This window comes from Acanthochromis polyacanthus, chromosome 9 (assembly GCF_021347895.1).
Source record: "Acanthochromis polyacanthus isolate Apoly-LR-REF ecotype Palm Island chromosome 9, KAUST_Apoly_ChrSc, whole genome shotgun sequence".
NCBI lineage: Eukaryota > Metazoa > Chordata > Actinopteri > Pomacentridae > Acanthochromis > Acanthochromis polyacanthus.
In genome coordinates, this window is record NC_067121.1 from 39,165,119 (window position 1) to 39,182,106 (window position 16,988).

Genomic DNA, 16,988 nt, shown 5'->3' on the forward strand with positions numbered 1-16,988 from the left:
GTATTTATGCACTGATTATGTGATAGGAATGCAAAATCTAAAGCATTAAGTAGATTTAAATCAAACATGTTCAAGTAAAACCCTTCAAACCTGTACTACGGTGCAGTGTTTACTGTTCCATTTAACCTGTGCATCATCCATAATGCAGTTTTTTAAAATGAATGTTTATAATGTTCCGTTTAAATCAGTCAGAATATTGATTTTGGCCAAAACTGACTCTTTACGTGATTTGCCTCAGTGGTGTAAAAGACATTCACTCAAGTACAACACATGACCAAGGTTTGTAAAGTACTTTCACATGAATTTTAGTACTTTTTGCTTGTGCTCCTTTACATTTAAAAGGAAAACGTACATTTTACTTGACTACATTCACCACTGCTGGTTAGTTTACAGACACACATGATCCAGAGCTTTAAATTAAACTTTCTGACAGAGTATAAAGTCATAAATTAGCCTCATAAGATGTCGTTTATGTTGTTGAACATCATGAGTCATGTGTAGATGAACATAAAAAGAGGCATTTCTGCCTAAAGCGTAGTTTTGCCATTGATAATTGTACTACTGAATACTGACGCAGTATTTTTACTGAGGGGTACTGCTGCTTTTACTGAGTGATGGAGGAAAAGTAAGAAGTAAATGTACTTGTTCAGTAAATGCAGTGGAGGAAAAAGTGCAATATTTCTGAAATGTAGTGAAGTGAAAGTACAAATTAGCACGAAATGCAGAAACTTAATTAGAAGCACTGAAGTACAATAAGTAAGTATGTTGACTTTACTGATTTTCTATACACAGGTTTTTACAGTAGTATATAGGGATGTCCGATATCGGCATAAAAATGTAATATCGGTCAATATCGTTATCATTATTTTTTTTGTCTATCATGAAAACTGATAAAATAACGCCTGGATTTACTGGCATTTACCGACTCATAGAGGGAGGGAGAGTGTGAACTGCTGTTTGAGACAATTAAAAACTTAAACATGAGCATACCCTCATTTCTAAACATAAAAACAGCATTGACTGGACTTTTACGTGTCAACTTTACCACAAAAATAAACTATTATTTGCAATTACTGCGACTAAACAAAACTCAGTGAGCTATTTGAGCTGCTGCATCAACTATGACTAGGGATGTCCAATAATATCAATATTATCGTCCTGATATTAGCATAAAAATGTAATATCGGTCAATATCGTTATTGGGGGTTTTTTTGCCTGTCATGAAAACTGATAAAATAACGCCTGGATTTATGTAATTAACTCATAGAGGGAGGGAGAGTGTGAGCTGTTGTTTGAGACAATAAAAAAGGCATAAATATGTCATTTTTTCCCCCATAACTTTAGTTGAAGCATTTTTCTTATTTTACAATGTTTCCATCTGAAAGCCTTGTTGCATCTGAGAATGCATCCAATGGAGCATCACAATAAAATGAGGCATGATGTGTTAATTCCACCACACAAGATATGTGATGTTACCTAAAATTAGTTAAACAGCCCACAGATATCGGTATCAGGTGATATCGGAAGTGGAAATTGGGAGATGGACGATATCGGCATGTCAGTTTTTGGCAGAAAAGACTATCGGACATCCCAAGTTGCGTATTATATATTTTTATATAAAGTAAAGTCACTTAAGTTCAGTTTTAAGACACATTGTACTCCACTGGAGGATAGTTACTGCTTAATTGATGCATCGTCAATAATACACATTTAAAAAAATGCAAATTTCATAGTAGTTGTGCTGAGAAGTACAGGCATTAGGTGCATTTGGAGAGTTTTTAGGCCAACATTTCCTACTATTACAGTTTTAAGAACTGTAATAGTAGAAAACATTTATTGGACTATATTCAGGCTACTTGAATATTTCATCTGCTTGGAGGATTTCAATTACGAAGTAACAACATTAAAAAAAATTAATTCATCAATAATCACAACCCATTGATATTTTTTTTTCTGAAATGGATCAGTCTGCATGACAATATAAAAAATAAATATGAATGCAGGGCTTGTACCAGAGCATTTCTCTCACTTTACTTCTATATCTGAGATGCTCTACTACTGTGTCAGTAATATTTGAACAGTTATTGAACAGTTTTGTTTTTGTAAAATCTTTAATACTTTATGCTCATACTAACAAGTATAAAGTCTGTAATATAGTAGTTTTGCATGTAGTGTAATTCTAAATAGTTAAACTGCTGCTTTTAGTTAGTATATGGGTACTTCAGAGTACTACTACTACCACTTTTATTTCTATATCTGAGTACTTCAGGGTACTTCAGTGACTACATGTTGCTGCTAACACCAGGAAGTGTATAATCCGTAGTATAGTACTTTGACGTGTAACAGTGTATTTTTAAATCGTTGTACTACTACTTTTAGTTAAGTATCCGAGTACTCTTCAGTTGTGTTGCCAGACCTGTGTGTTAAAGACACAGTTGGAGCCCAGCGCTCTCTCTCTCTCTCTCTCTCTCTCTCTCTCTCTCTCTCTCTCTCTCTCTCTCTCTCTCTCTCACACACTCACACACACACACACACACACACACACACACACACACACACACACACACACACACACACACACACACACACACGGTGTAAGCGGGTTGCCAGGTTGGGTCAGGGCCAGCTAGCAGAGACCCAGCCCCTCGGTGAGAGCAGCACAGAGGCGTCCGGGTTTCCACCCCACACTGCCGACTGGTTCGATAGCGGGACGGCAACGGACGGACTACAAACCGGGGAACGGCTGCCGTGCCTCCGCCTCAGCACGACTCCGTGAAATGCTTGTTGTCGTTTCGGTGTTGCCGTTTAACGCAGGTCTGTTTTCGGTCCGCGGCTACTTCCTGGTGCCACAGAGAGAGGCAGTGCTGAGTTAAAGAGACAGAAATACTGATAGAGAAAAAAAACAGAAGAGAGGGGCAGGAGACGCGATAGGAACAGTTGACTGGATTCCCAGAAATTGAACCCCCCCCCCTCTCTATTCTTATTTATGCGTTTTTTTATGCGATTCTTCGTCGGATTGTTAGCTAGCAGACGGTTTTTGGATGACGGCGGGCTGCGGCTAAAAGCGGAATTGTAACGGGGAACGTATTCCTCCCTCCGACGGAGAAGCCTCGCACAGATTTTCTTCTTCCCCCTCCTTTTTTTTATTTTTTAATTTTTATTTCACGGCATTCTGTTTTTTTACAACACCCCCCGGGTTGTTGGGGGTTTTAAGATTTTATTTAAATTTTTTTTATTTTTTATTTTTTTTAACGTTCGTACATTCGTCCACTAAAGGAAGGGTTAGGGCGACGGAAGATGGGTTGTTTGGGTAACAGCAAGACTGAAGATCAACGCATCGACGAAAAGGCACAACGAGAGGCTAATAAAAAGATAGAAAAGCAGCTGCAGAAGGAAAGACAGGCGTATAAAGCCACACACAGGCTCTTACTACTGGGTAAGGCTGGGTTTTTCTGCGTGAAATGTAAGCTAACCGTAATCCCGAACACGTAGCCCCGTTTGACAGCAATAATATGTCATGGGGGTGGATATTGATGGAAGCCGTTTTTTTCCAGAGCCCACAATTAGCTGGATTCGTATCCAAATTTCTTAATTTAAAAAAAAAAAATCTGTGTCCCACTATAGCCCTGGATGTGTCTGTTTATGGTCATTTTTAGTGATATTTTTTTTTCTCGAAGGTGCGGGAGAGTCCGGAAAAAGCACCATTGTGAAGCAGATGAGGATCCTACACGTCAACGGCTTCAACGCGGAGTGAGTGCTGTTATTCTGTGTTAAATAGCGGCTCAAATTTTAAAAAATAAAATGCCATTAATGCTTATTTTGCCCTCCGAACGCTGTCGAGCCTGTGAATGGATTTTCCCCAGGCACTGCAGCGCCTGTTGGGCCCTGTATCCCATGCAAAGCAGCTAATATATCCTCTCCCCCTCCCTCCCTTTGCTTTATTTCTCTCCTGTATCTTCTGTTATATTTAATCATACATATGATATTTAATCATACATATGTGAGGACCTGAAATAATTCCCTGTCTGCTGCTTCATGTGAGAGGGTGAAAGGTTGTGATCGACACAGGCCTATTGATGATTTGTTTTGCTGCAAGGCCTTGCATGGCATTGATCTTAACAGTGGTCTATTTTAAACATGTCCGAGTCGTGGAACTGTATGAAAATCCTCTTGCCGTTCAAAGTGTGCATTATAGACATGACCCATATGGGGGAATAATCAAAAAAGATTATATTCAACATTAAAAAGTAACTTTGAATGTAAAAATGCATCTTAAAGAATTATTTCCTGTTTCAGAGGCAGAAGTGTTGCACAAATATTGACCAAACTGTCAAAAATGATTTAATGAGGTTTTCCCTCACATTGGAATTTCATCAGCACCAAAGATTCTTCCTCGTCTGACCCACAGAAAACCTGCCCAGGAATTAGTCTGATTCTTAGACCCTGTGGTCCCTTTTCCATCAGGCTGGTTCCAGTACTAGTTTGGAGCCAGAGCCTGATTTAGCACCAGTTCTTTGTGTTTCCATCGAGTAAACACAGACTCCAGGCTCCAAAAACTGGAGCTTTTCAGGCACCAACTCTTTACTGGGTCACTCAGTTCTGTTAACTTAAGAACTGAGTCCATCACAGGCTGGGGGCGGGGTTACGGTGACCAGCGATCAACGGTGAAAATGCAGAACCACTCATTTTAAACAACCGATCAAGTATTATTATTGTTATTAGTTGTAGTAGTGTTTAGTGTTAGTGTTTTGAAAACCGGTAAATATGGACACCAGTAGCGTGATCGTGGATGTGCCCAGGAACAGCTGACCACTGCCTCGCAATTAACCTTAAGATTATCTATAAAGATAAACATAGATATTATCATCGACTTATTGCGTTTGTTTGACCGCTACATATTGGATGCAAATGTAGTCGAAGCTAAGTAGCCAAGCTAACGCACCACTGTTAACCCTTTGATGCACAACATGGGTCAAAGTGACCCAAATCCAATGGAAAAGACTTACAAAGTCAGGAACAGCACGCCCATGGTTACGATGCACCAACATTGTTGAAAGACTACACATACAGCGATGTACTAATGTTTTACAGTGATGCAATGACGTGGATCTAACTGGATTCCTTGCCAATGGAAAAGCAAACCGGTTCTTAGGAGGCACAAGACTAGAACCAACTGAGCACCAGAACTGAGCTAGCACCCGACTCTTTTTGGTCGAAAAGGGGTAGTTGTGACCAATGATCAACATCGGGAACAGAGAGCCACCACTTTTAAAAAACCGAGCTAGCACTATTACTATTATTATTAGTAGTAGTTAGTGTTTTGAAAATCGATAAATATGGACGCAGGTAGTGTCATCGTGGATGTGCCCAGGAACAGCTGACCTCTGCCTCGCAATTAACCTTAAGATTATCTATAAAGATAAACATAGATATCATTTTTGACCGCTATGTAATGCATGTTAACGTAGCTGAAGCTAAGTAGCCAAGCTAACGCTAACACTTTAAGAATCAAAGCATCTTTGACAGCTGCCTGTCTTCTCAAACAGTAACTATGATGAAGACAGGTAGCTACTAACAGATGGATTATTTGTTTCTGTAGACTTACAAAGTCAGGAACGACACTTCCATGTTTACGATGCGCCAGCGTTGTTGAACGGCTACACATGCAGCGACATACTGATGCTTAACGGTGATGCAATGATGTGGGTCTAACTGGGCTCCTTGCCAATGGAAAAGCAAACCGGTTCTTAGGAGGTCCGAGATTAGAACCAACTAAGCAGCAGAACTGAACTAGCACCTGGTTCTTTTTGGTCAAAAAGGGAGTGTTTACAACCCCATCTTCATTCCAGATCTGGACCCGATACAGCACCTAACCTGTGTTCTAAACCTGCACCGTTTAAAGTTGATGGATTTAAAGATAATAAATAAGTTAATAGTGACACCCCGAGTGAGAAAGAAGCATTTCAGCCAGTGCTCATTAGTGTGATATTGCCCTAAAGGTTCGTATTGAGGTAAATCTGCAGGAACGTCTACTTTCTGAAAGAAAAGTAAAGAAGCCGTTCACAACTAAAATCTTCACCAGACAAACTTACCATGGATCCATAAGCATGGATCCTTAGGTAAAAGACAATAATTTCATGTGAAAATGCATCTTAAAGGAGCATTTCCTCTTCCAGTGACAGAAGTATTGCACTAATTATGGACCAAACCCCGTTTAAGCTGGTTTTCCCTCATGTTGTGATTTCATCGGCACCCCAGATTCTTCCTCATCTGACCCACAGAAAACCTACCCAGGAATTAGTCTGATCCTTAGACCCTGTGAGCGTTTACAACCCCATCTTCATTCCAGATCTGGAGCAAATATAGCAACTAACCTTAGTTCTAAACCAGTAAAGTTAACAGCCTATGGATGAACTTATTGTGTACAAAAATACAGAAAATCACATTGAATAACATCCTTTTTTTAAAAAAAGTTCTTGTTTTTTTGTTTGAAGCCACAGCAGCTGGTGTGAGATGGAGGTCATTAGAGGCATGATCTTGCAGTTTTAAGATTAAAAAAATGAGAACATTTCCACCTCAGTTTTGCTTTTCTCCAGCCTGGACACCTGTGCCGTGCCTTTAATTGCATTAAACTACAGTCTCACCCAGCTGTAAACCTGTGTCTCGATCAGAACTACCTTTTAAGATAAACGTTTTGGTTTGATTGTGTTTTCGATGCCTCTCACACGTCTCCTGTCCTCACCACGCAGAGAAAAGAAACAGAAAATCCAAGATATTCGGAAAAACGTGAAGGATGCCATAGTGGTGAGTTTCATCTGCATCACCTCCCCAGATGTGCTCAGTGTCTCTGTTGTTGGGTCAGTAGATAACTGAGGGACTTCTGAAGTCCATAGGATTTATCTTACATACATTTTTATTAAAAGAAAAAAAACCAAATTATATATTGATCCGTCCAGACTTGGTCCGTCCAGTGACTTGAAAATGATCCATAATTGCAGAAAGTTGGTGCAGAATTTGTCTTAATGACTCAAATTAATCCAAAGACCTGAAAATGATCCAAAATGATGAGAGAAGATCCAAGTTGACATAAACTTGTTGAAAGTGACTTGGAAATGGTCCAAAATGACTCAAAATTTGTCTAAAATGACTTGAAAATTATCGATAATTACAGAAAATTAGTCCAGAGTGACATGAAAATTATCTCGGTCAATCTGTAAGTGAGGGACTTCTGAAGTCCGTGGGATATATCTGCATGCGTTTATATTAAAAGTAATAACACAAACTATTGTTTTTTTTATGTTCATTATGATCATATCTTTACAACTTCCATAATTATTCATTATGGAAACAGTCACTTATTAATAAAATGACTGGATATCACTAATATGTCAACTATGATACAAAAAGTCCCACAATTATATACTGACCCGTCCAGAATGACTTGTAAATGATCTATAATTATGGAAAATTAGTCCAGAATGACATGAAATTTCTCCTAAATGACTCTAAATATGTCCCAAAGACACAAAAATGCTTCAAAATGACAAGAAAAGATCCAATCTGACATAAAATCTGTTGAAAATGACAGGAAAATTGTCCAAAATGACCTAAAAGTTGTCCGGGTCAATCTATAATTGAAGGACTTGTGAAGTCCATGGGATATATCTGCATACATTTTTATTAAAAGTAAAACAAATAATGTTTTTTATGCTCATTATAATAATTTCTTTACAAATTCTTTAATTATTTATGATGGAAACAATCACTTAGTAATAAAAAATGTCTGGATATCACTTAAATGTCAACTAAATAAGTGTCCGAATTTAATACCAACCACCTTCTAATTAGCTAAACAATAATAAAATGAGCTGATTCATATAATGTTTAGAAGAATCTTTCTCTAAAATGCCATGTGGTGTTTTGTTACAGGTGTTGATTTTAGGCCTGAAAACAGCAGTAATGTCAACTATGATACAAAAAGTCCTGCAGTTATACATCGACCCTGTTAAACTCAATGCAATTCCATTTTACTAATTATTTTTCTTCCATGCATTCATCCTGCTTAATGTTTGTTTTTTTCTCCTTTACCTTCTGCTTTGTAGACTATAGTGTCTGCGATGAGCACTTTAATACCCCCAGTCCCGCTAGCCAACCCAGAGGACCAATTCAGAATCGAATACATCAAAAGCATAGCACCACTCTCTGACTTCGACTATTCACAGGTAAGACCGTTATAAAGTCACTGTGTGAAGCTGGATTTGCTCGTATGTCACACGTGTGCTTTTCTTGTCTTCTTGTGTGGCTCATTCCAGATCTGGAGGACATTTGGGCTGCAAAATGTTAATAAAAATAAACCTTTTGTTTTCCAGTTTTCTGCTCCATATTGATCAATAATGGTGTCCACATCAGTGGTATCATTTTTATTCCATGTTTTCTGTGTTGTTTGCTAACCCTGCTCTAATCACAGTAACAGGGTTGCTAATCCATGTGTCTTTTTCCCAGCAGTAGAAGCTAGATATTTAGCTAGCTGTTACTGCTGACCAAGAGGACAAACTGACTGATGGAAAACAGTCCAAAGAATTAGTCTGATCCTGATAATATGAGGTAGAGAGAGACATTTAATCAAGGCTGACAAAAGATGGAAAATAGAAAAGTGGACATAGCTTTGATTTACACATTCTTTAGGAACACTGATGGATGATGTTAATGACAGAAAATGAGAAAAATGAGACACAAAATTAGAAATATGAGACAAAATGAGAAAAAGGGGCATAAGACAACAGAAAGAAGATGCAAAGCGACAGGAAGAAGATGAAAAAAATAGAGAAGTGGACATAGCTTTACTCTACCCATTCTTTAGGAACGCTGATGGATGATGTTAATGACAGAAAATGAGAAAAATGGGGCATAAGACAACAAAAACAAGACACAAAGTGACAGAAAGAAGACACAAAATGAAAAAATTGGGACACAAAATGACAGAAATGAGACACAAAGCGACAGAAAGAAGACACAAAATGACAAAAAAATGAGACACAAAATGACAGAAATGTGACAAAAAGTGACACAAAGAAGACAGAAAATGACAAAAAATGAGACAAAATGTCCAAAAAATGAGACACAAAATGACACAAATGAGACACAAAATGACACAAATGAGACACAAAATGACACAAATGAGACACAAAATAGCAAAAAATGAGACACAAAATAGCAAAAAATGAGACACAAAATGACAGAAATGAGACACAAAAAATGAGACACAAAATGACAGAAATCGACAAAAACGAGACATGAAAGGGCAAAAATGTAAACAGATTATGCTAGCATGTTGTGGGACATGTTCCATCCGTAATAATTATTATTTAAAATATTTATTAAAAAAATGTTCATACATTTACAGAGACCTCAATGAAAAAATAAAACAAAAACATGATTTAAATGAGATTCTAACTGTTTTATTACAGATTCAGTTTGGTCATCAGAGGGGTGGGACAAGAGAAAAATGGCATTTTAGGGAAACTCCAGACTTATCTGGTATTTTAAAAATATTGAAAACATTCTTTTATTTTTTTTTAGATCTGGTCTCAGGACAAGAACATTTACGCAACTACTGTGTCTTGTTTCTGTCGTTTTGTGTCTCATTTTTGTCCCTTTGTGTCTTGTTTCTGTCATTTTCTGTCTTCTTTTTGTCGTTCTGTCTTGTTTCTGTTGTCTTGTCTCATTTTTGTCGCTCTGTGTCTTGTTTCTGTCATTTTGTGTCTCATTTTTGTCGCTTTGTGTCTTGTTTCTGTCATTTTGTCTCATTTTTCTACAATCTACAATTTCATTTAGCAGACGCTTTTGTCCAAAGCGACGTACAACACAAGGAAGAATTCAGACATTTTTGTTGTTTTGTGTCTCTTTTCTGTTGTTTTGTGTCTTTTTGTCATTTTGTGTTTTGTTTCTGTTGCTTTGTGTCTTCTTCTTCTTGTTTTGTGTCTTGTTTCTGTTGTTTTGTGTCTTCTTTTTGTCGTTTTGTCTTGTTTCTGTCGTTCTGTGGACAATAACATTTACACAACAGCTACATGTTTTTAATTTTAGATGATTTGACATTGGATGGGCGGTACCTAAGATGTCCTCCAGTTCTGGCATGTCTCTTGTGTCTTTGTCTTTGTGTTGGACGCCGTGTGATGTTTGGGTTTGCTGTTGTGGCTAAAAGTGCTGCGTTTCCTTCAGAGGACGAAAAGTGAAATCAACAGTTAGCCAGCTCCGTTGCTCGTTAAAGGCTCGATTCCCTGTTAAAGCCGACTCGCCGCATGCAAATTTGAGTGTGAGTCGCAGCAGAGGGGATTGTTTTGGGCGTGCGATCAGCCGTTCGATAGCGCCAGGTCATGTGTTTGGAAATGTAGATAATGTTTTACATAATTCTGACAGTGTTCCTTGTGTGACACTGGTTGTGCAGCGCCATAAAACAGGAACGACAGATGATTCCACAGACCCGTGGAGCTTAAAATAGTTTGGTAATGCAGTTTTGATGGGAATCAAATTAAAGTATTAGCATGCTATTTTTTTTCCCAGAGATGGTCTGCCTTTTTAGTGTATCGATCGGCACTTGTGACATTCCTTGGAGTGGAATTGAGTGTTTTTAAAACCACATCTGTTGTTTGCTGTCCTACTGAATCCATGAAGGCTTTATGGTGAAAGCTTGTTTTCAGAAATGGAACTATTAGTAGATCGAATAATAGAAGAAAAAAGATGATGAGTGACTGTTTTAGGAGCTGATTAATTGTTGATGAAAGGAAAATATATCAGATTATGGAGTTGCAGCTCAACTAGTGTAAGGATTTTCTACATTTGCCAGATTTATGTATGTCGGAGTTCCGTTCCTACAGATCACCGCAAGTCGGAATTTTGCAGAAAATGTAACAGAAGCCGTTCTGTGCATCACGATGTTGATCAGTTCTTCATAAAGTCATGAATACCAGCGACTTTCATGCACGTATGAATCATTTTACCTGAAGATAACAGAATATTGTAACGGACTGATATTGTTGTTGATGTTGAGGTTTCAGTGTTTACTGTTCACCCTTACAGGGCCATGTTTCTGGAGAAGTACATATACTAAAACCATCCATTCCCATCCATCCTCTATACACCGCTTTATCCTCACTAGGGTCATGGGGGGTGTTGGAGTCTATCCCAGCTGACTCGGGTGAAGGCAGGGGACACCCTGGACAGGTCACCAGTCTGTCACAGGGCTACATATACAGACACACAATCACACTCACATTCACACCTACGGACAACCTAGCGTGTCCAATTAACCTCACCATATTTTTGGACTGTGGGAGGAAGCCGGAGTACCCGGAGAAAAATACTAAAACCACCTAATCCATAAAAATACCGATAAAGTCTTGCGAGGTCGCATTGTCATAGACATTCGCCATATTGAATTTCGGCTGGTACGCGGCCTCGTTATAACGGCTCATACGGCTTTATCGTTTGAAATAAACAGATTTGGGGCCAATGTTTATATCGACTTAAACCTACGGGTGTGTGCATATTTTATGTTAATTAGCAATCATAAACAAGTCACACGTGTTGAGCCGAGAATGTTCGTTTTTCTAGTTGTTCTGGAGCTAAGTTATGGGGTTTTTCTAGTTGTTCTGGAGCTAAGTTATGGGGTTTTTCTAGTTGTTCTGGAGCTAAGTTATGGGGTTTTTCTAGTTCTTCTGGAGCTAAGTTATGGGTTTTTCTAGTTGTTCTGGAGCTAAGTTATGGGGTTTTTCTAGTTGTTCTGGAGCTAAGTTATGGGGTTTTTCTAGTTCTTCTGGAGCTAAGTTATGGGGTTTTTCTAGTTCTGGAGCTAAGTTATGGGGTTTTTCTAGTTCTGGAGCTAAGTTATGGGTTTTTCTAGTTATTCTGGAGCTAAGTTATGGAGTTTTTCTAGTTCTTCTGGAGCTAAGTTATGGGTTTTTCTAGTTGTTCTGGAGCTAAGTCATGGGGTTTTTCTAGTTCTTCTGGAGCTAAGTTATGGGTTTTTCTAGTTCTTCTGGAGCTAAGTTATGGGTTTTTCTAGTTGTTCTGGAGCTAAGTTATGGGGTTTTTCTAGTTGTTCTGGAGCTAAGTTATGGGGTTTTCTAGTTCTTCTGGAGCTAAGTTATGGGTTTTTCTAGTTGTTCTGGAGCTAAGTTATGGGGTTTTTCTAGTTGTTCTGGAGCTAAGTTATGGGGTTTTTCTAGTTCTTCTGGAGCTAAGTTATGGGTTTTTCTAGTTGTTCTGGAGCTAAGTTATGGGTTTTTCTAGTTGTTCTGGAGCTAAGTTATGGGGTTTTTCTAGTTCTGGAGCTAAGTTATGGGTTTTTCTAGTTGTTCTAGAGCTAAGTTATGGGGTTTTTCTAGTTCTTCTGGAGCTAAGTTATGGGTTTTTCTAGTTGTTCGGGAGCTAAGTTATGGGTTTTTCTAGTTGTTCTGGAGCTAAGTTATGGGTTTTTCTAGTTGTTCTGGAGCTAAGTTATGAGTTTTTCTAGTTGTTCTGGAGCTAAGTTATGGGGTTTTTCTAGTTCTTCTGGAGCTAACTTATGGGTTTTTCTAGTTGTTCTGGAGCTAAGTTATGGGGTTTTTCTAGTTCTTCTGGAGCTAAGTTATGGGTTTTTCTAGTTCTTCTGGAGCTAAGTTATGGGGTTTTTCTAGTTCTTCTGGAGCTAAGTTATGGGTTTTTCTAGTTCTTCTGGAACTAAGTTATGGGTTTTTCTAGTTCTTCTAGAGCTAAGTTATGGGGTTTTTCTAGTTCTTCTGGAGCTAAGTTATGGGGTTTTTCTAGTTCTTCTGGAGCTAAGTTATGGGTTTTTCTAGTTCTTCTGGAGCTAAGTTATGGGTTTTTCTAGTTCTTCTGGAGCTAAGTTATGGGTTTTTCTAGTTGTTCTGGAGCTAAGTTATGGGGTTTTTCTAGTTGTTCTGGAGCTAAGTTATGGGGTTTTTCTAGTTCTTCTGGAGCTAAGTTATGGGTTTTTCTAGTTGTTCTGGAGCTAAGTTATGGGTTTTTCTAGTTGTTCTGGAGCTAAGTTATGGGGTTTTTCTAGTTCTGGAGCTAAGTTATGGGTTTTTCTAGTTGTTCTGGAGCTAAGTTATGGGTTTTTCTAGTTGTTCTGGAGCTAAGTTATGGGGTTTTTCTAGTTCTGGAGCTAAGTTATGGGTTTTTCTAGTTGTTCTAGAGCTAAGTTATGGGGCTTTTCTAGTTCTTCTGGAGCTAAGTTATGGGTTTTTCTAGTTGTTCGGGAGCTAAGTTATGGGTTTTTCTAGTTGTTCTGGAGCTAAGTTATGGGTTTTCTAGTTGTTCTGGAGCTAAGTTATGGGTTTTTCTAGTTGTTCTGGAGCTAAGTTATGGGGTTTTTCTAGTTCTTCTGGAGCTAAGTTATGGGTTTTTCTAGTTCTTCTGGAGCTAAGTTATGGGGTTTTCTAGTTCTTCTGGAGCTAAGTTATGGGTTTTTCTAGTTCTTCTGGAACTAAGTTATGGGGTTTTTCTAGTTCTTCTGGAGCTAAGTTATGGGTTTTTCTAGTTCTTCTGGAACTAAGTTATGGGGTTTTTCTAGTTCTTCTGGAGCTAAGTTATGGGTTTTTCTAGTTCTTCTGGAGCTAAGTTATGGGGTTTTTCTAGTTCTTCTGGAGCTAAGTTATGGGGTTTTTCTAGTTCTTCTGGAGCTAAGTTATGGGTTTTTCTAGTTCTTCTGGAGCTAAGTTATGGGGTTTTTCTAGTTCTTCTGGAGCTAAGTTATGGGTTTTTCTAGTTCTTCTGGAGCTAAGTTATGGGGTTTTTCTAGTTCTTCTGGAGCTAAGTTATGGGTTTTTCTAGTTCTTCTGGAACTAAGTTATGGGGTTTTTCTAGTTCTTCTAGAGCTAAGTTATGGGGTTTTTCTAGTTCTTCTGGAGCTAAGTTATGGGTTTTTCTAGTTCTTCTGGAGCTAAGTTATGGGGTTTTTCTAGTTCTTCTGGAGCTAAGTTATGGGGTTTTCGAGTTGTTCTGGAGCTAAGTTATGGGGTTTTCGAGTTATTCTCGCGTTGGCTACGGCCCACAGTATCCTGTGAGAAGGTTCAATAAACCAGCAGAGAACCAAAGTCTGACTCATTCATCACAGAGGGTCGCTACAACATGTTGACCTGTTTTTTAAGGCTGCCGCTACCGATGAATAGAATAAAAAGTCAATCAAAAGCGAAAGTGAGAGCTTGGGCTGAACCTGAATATCCAAATATTCGGATAAGAAGACGCAAAACGACAAAAACTAGAGACAAAACGACAACAACTACACAAAACAACAGAAACGAGACACAAAACGACAGATGATGTTTCCTAGCTTCCCTCTCGGCTGCTTTATTTAACGCTACATCACAGGAGCGTCCACTGAAGGCGTTTGGGTGTTAATTTCCTGCCAGTGAAAGCTCTATCAGGGCAGCAGCAGTCGGTCTGAGCGGAGTGTCGGCGTTCCCAGGCCGGAGAACGGGAACAACACGGCTCTGTTTGGAGCGTCTGTGCTCGTCACCGGTCTGCGGCGGTGTCACTCAGTGCCACCAGGCGTGATGTCCAACGACACGGCCAGTCAGCGACCTGTGGCTCTCACCTGTAAACGCCGAGGCACGCTTCACCTGGACAGATGATGTCATGTACAGTGACATGGTGTTAAAAGACAAGAATCCGGATAACGTGCCGTTTCAGGAGACGGTTTGGGACGCTAATAGATCGGCATGTACCAAAATGGAATTTTCTCTGGGACTGCAAACCATGGCGACTATTTTTATTCCCACTTAATCTGCTGATTGTTGTTGTGTGTTCAGTTTTGTCACATGTCAGGAAGTCATGACTGTAAATGTTTCCCAATGTGGCGGGTTTGCGTCGACGTTAAACACGGAAAAGCAGCAAATGTTGAATTAGAGAAGCAGGAAGCAGCAAATGTTGGTTAGTTCAGCCACGCACGATTCAGAAATAAGAAAATGCTGCCAAACAACCTGAACGCTAAACTGGTGGCAGATTTTTAAAGAGACTGGATAGATTTTTAGATTAGATTAGTAAAAACTAGTTTATTTTTGACTGGGAGTTTTGTGAGACAACACGTGGCCCTTGTCCTAGTTGTTGTGATTCCTTCATAATAAAAGCACCCTTATGCTCTGCAGTTGGAAAAAACTTTTCCTACATTAGGTGGGGATATCATGGTAGACTCATGGAAAAAGAAGCACAGATAAACAAAATGACAAACGAAACGCAAAATGACAAAAACGAGACAGAAAATGACAAAAATAAGGCCCTGAATAACAAAAACAAGACAGAAAATCGACAAAAACAAAGCACAGAACAAACAAAGACAGAAAATCACAAAAATAAGGCACAAAAATAAGGCACAAAATGACAACAGCAAGACGGAAAGAGACAAAAATGAAGCACAAAATGGCAAAAACTAGACACGAAACGACAAAAGCGAGAGAAAATGACAAAAATAAGGCACTGAATAAGAAAACAAGACAGAAAACGACAAAAACAAAGCACAGAACAAAAAAGAGACAGAAAATCACAAAAATAAGGCACAAAATGACAACAGCAAGACAGAAAGAGACAAAATGAAGCACAAAACGACAAAAGCGAGATAGAAAATGGCAAAAATGAAGCACAAAATGTCAAAAACAAGACAGAAAGAGACAAAAATGAAGCACAAAATGACAACAGTGAGACACAAAGCAGCAAAAATAAGACAGGAAATGATGACAACAAGACATAAAATGTCAAATGAGACACAAAACGACAGCAACATGACAGACAAATGACAAAAGGAGCTTTCCCAGCTGTTGTGATTCCTTCAGAATAAAAGCCCTTCCTGCTGTATCACTGTTTCCTGCAGTATCTGAGGATCTAACAGTGAACTGATGGAAAAAGCAGCTCAGACACCAACGGTCATCGATGCAAATTCAACCAAATCCTGCTGCCGTAGCGACGTTAGCGTCCGACTGTCTGTCCACCGAAGGGAAGCAAATTCAAATGAGCCTCAGCACATTTTCACCGTACTGTCAGGCGTGTTGAAAACTACACGCAACACTCTGGTTTCGTCATGTCGTTTTATGCCTTGTTTTTTGCAATTTTGTGTGTTATTTTTGTCTTTTTTTGTGTCATTTCTATCATTTTGTGTCTCATTTTTTGTCATTTTGTGTCTCTTTTTTGTAATTTCCTGTCTTCTTTCAGTCATTTTCTGTCTTGTTTTTGTCATTTTTTGTGTTGTTTTTGTTGTTTTGTGTCTCGTTTTTGTCATTTTGTGTCTTGTTTCTGTCATTTTGTGTCTAATTTTTCTCATTTTCTATCTCGTCTTTGTCGTTTCCTGTCTTCTTTCAGTCATTTTCTGTCTTGTTTTTGTCATTTTGTGTGTTGTGTTTGGTATTTTGTGTCTTGTTTTTGTCGTTTTTTGTCTTCTTTCAGTCATTTTCTGTCTTGTTTTTGTCATTTTCTCTCGTTTTTGTCGTTTTCTGTATTTTATTTTTGTCATTTTCTGTCTTGCCTTTGTCATTTCCTGTCTTCTTTCAGTCATTTTCTGTCTTATTTTTGTCATTTTGTGTGTTGTTTTTGGTGTTTTCTGTCTTGCTTTTGTCATTTTTTGTCTTCTTTCTGTCATTTTCTGTCTTGTTTTTCTCATTTTGTGTGTTGTTTTTGTTTTGGGTCTCGTTTTTGTCATTTTGCGTCATGTTTCTGTCATTTTGTGTCTCATTTTTCTCATTTTCTATCGTCTTTGTCATTTCCTGTCTTCTTTCAGTCATTTTCTGTCTTATTTTTGTATTTTGTGTGTTGTTTTTGGTGTTTTCTGTCTTGTTTTTGTCATTTTTTTGTCTTCTTTCAGTCATTTTCTGTCTTGTTTTTCTCATTTTGTGTGTTGTTTTTGTTTTGTGTCTCGTTTTTGTCATTTTGCGTCTTGTTTTTGTCGTTTTCTGTATTTTTTTGTCATTTTCTGTCTTGCCTTTGTCGTTTCCTGTCTTCTT

The 16,988-nt window shown here is 38.4% G+C and overlaps 1 protein-coding gene across 4 annotated transcripts in view; it reads left to right on the forward strand.

The window, feature by feature from the left end:
* LOC110965150 (guanine nucleotide-binding protein G(olf) subunit alpha) overlaps positions 1-16,988 on the forward strand; it is a 94,470-nt gene that overhangs the window by 25,719 nt on the left and 51,763 nt on the right. For 3 of the 4 annotated variants that reach the window (XR_007944152.1, XR_007944153.1, XM_051952878.1), the window contains exons 2-4: positions 3,678-3,750; positions 6,750-6,804; positions 8,103-8,222. Coding sequence is in view for 2 of the 4 variants with exons in the window: in XM_051952878.1 (XP_051808838.1) it covers positions 3,678-3,750; positions 6,750-6,804; positions 8,103-8,222 (248 nt within the window). In the remaining 2 variants the exon portion in view is untranslated. Of the gene's footprint in view, positions 1-2,614; positions 3,437-3,677; positions 3,751-6,749; positions 6,805-8,102; positions 8,223-16,988 lie in introns of those variants that run through there. The other variant, XM_051952879.1, reaches the window with a different exon arrangement.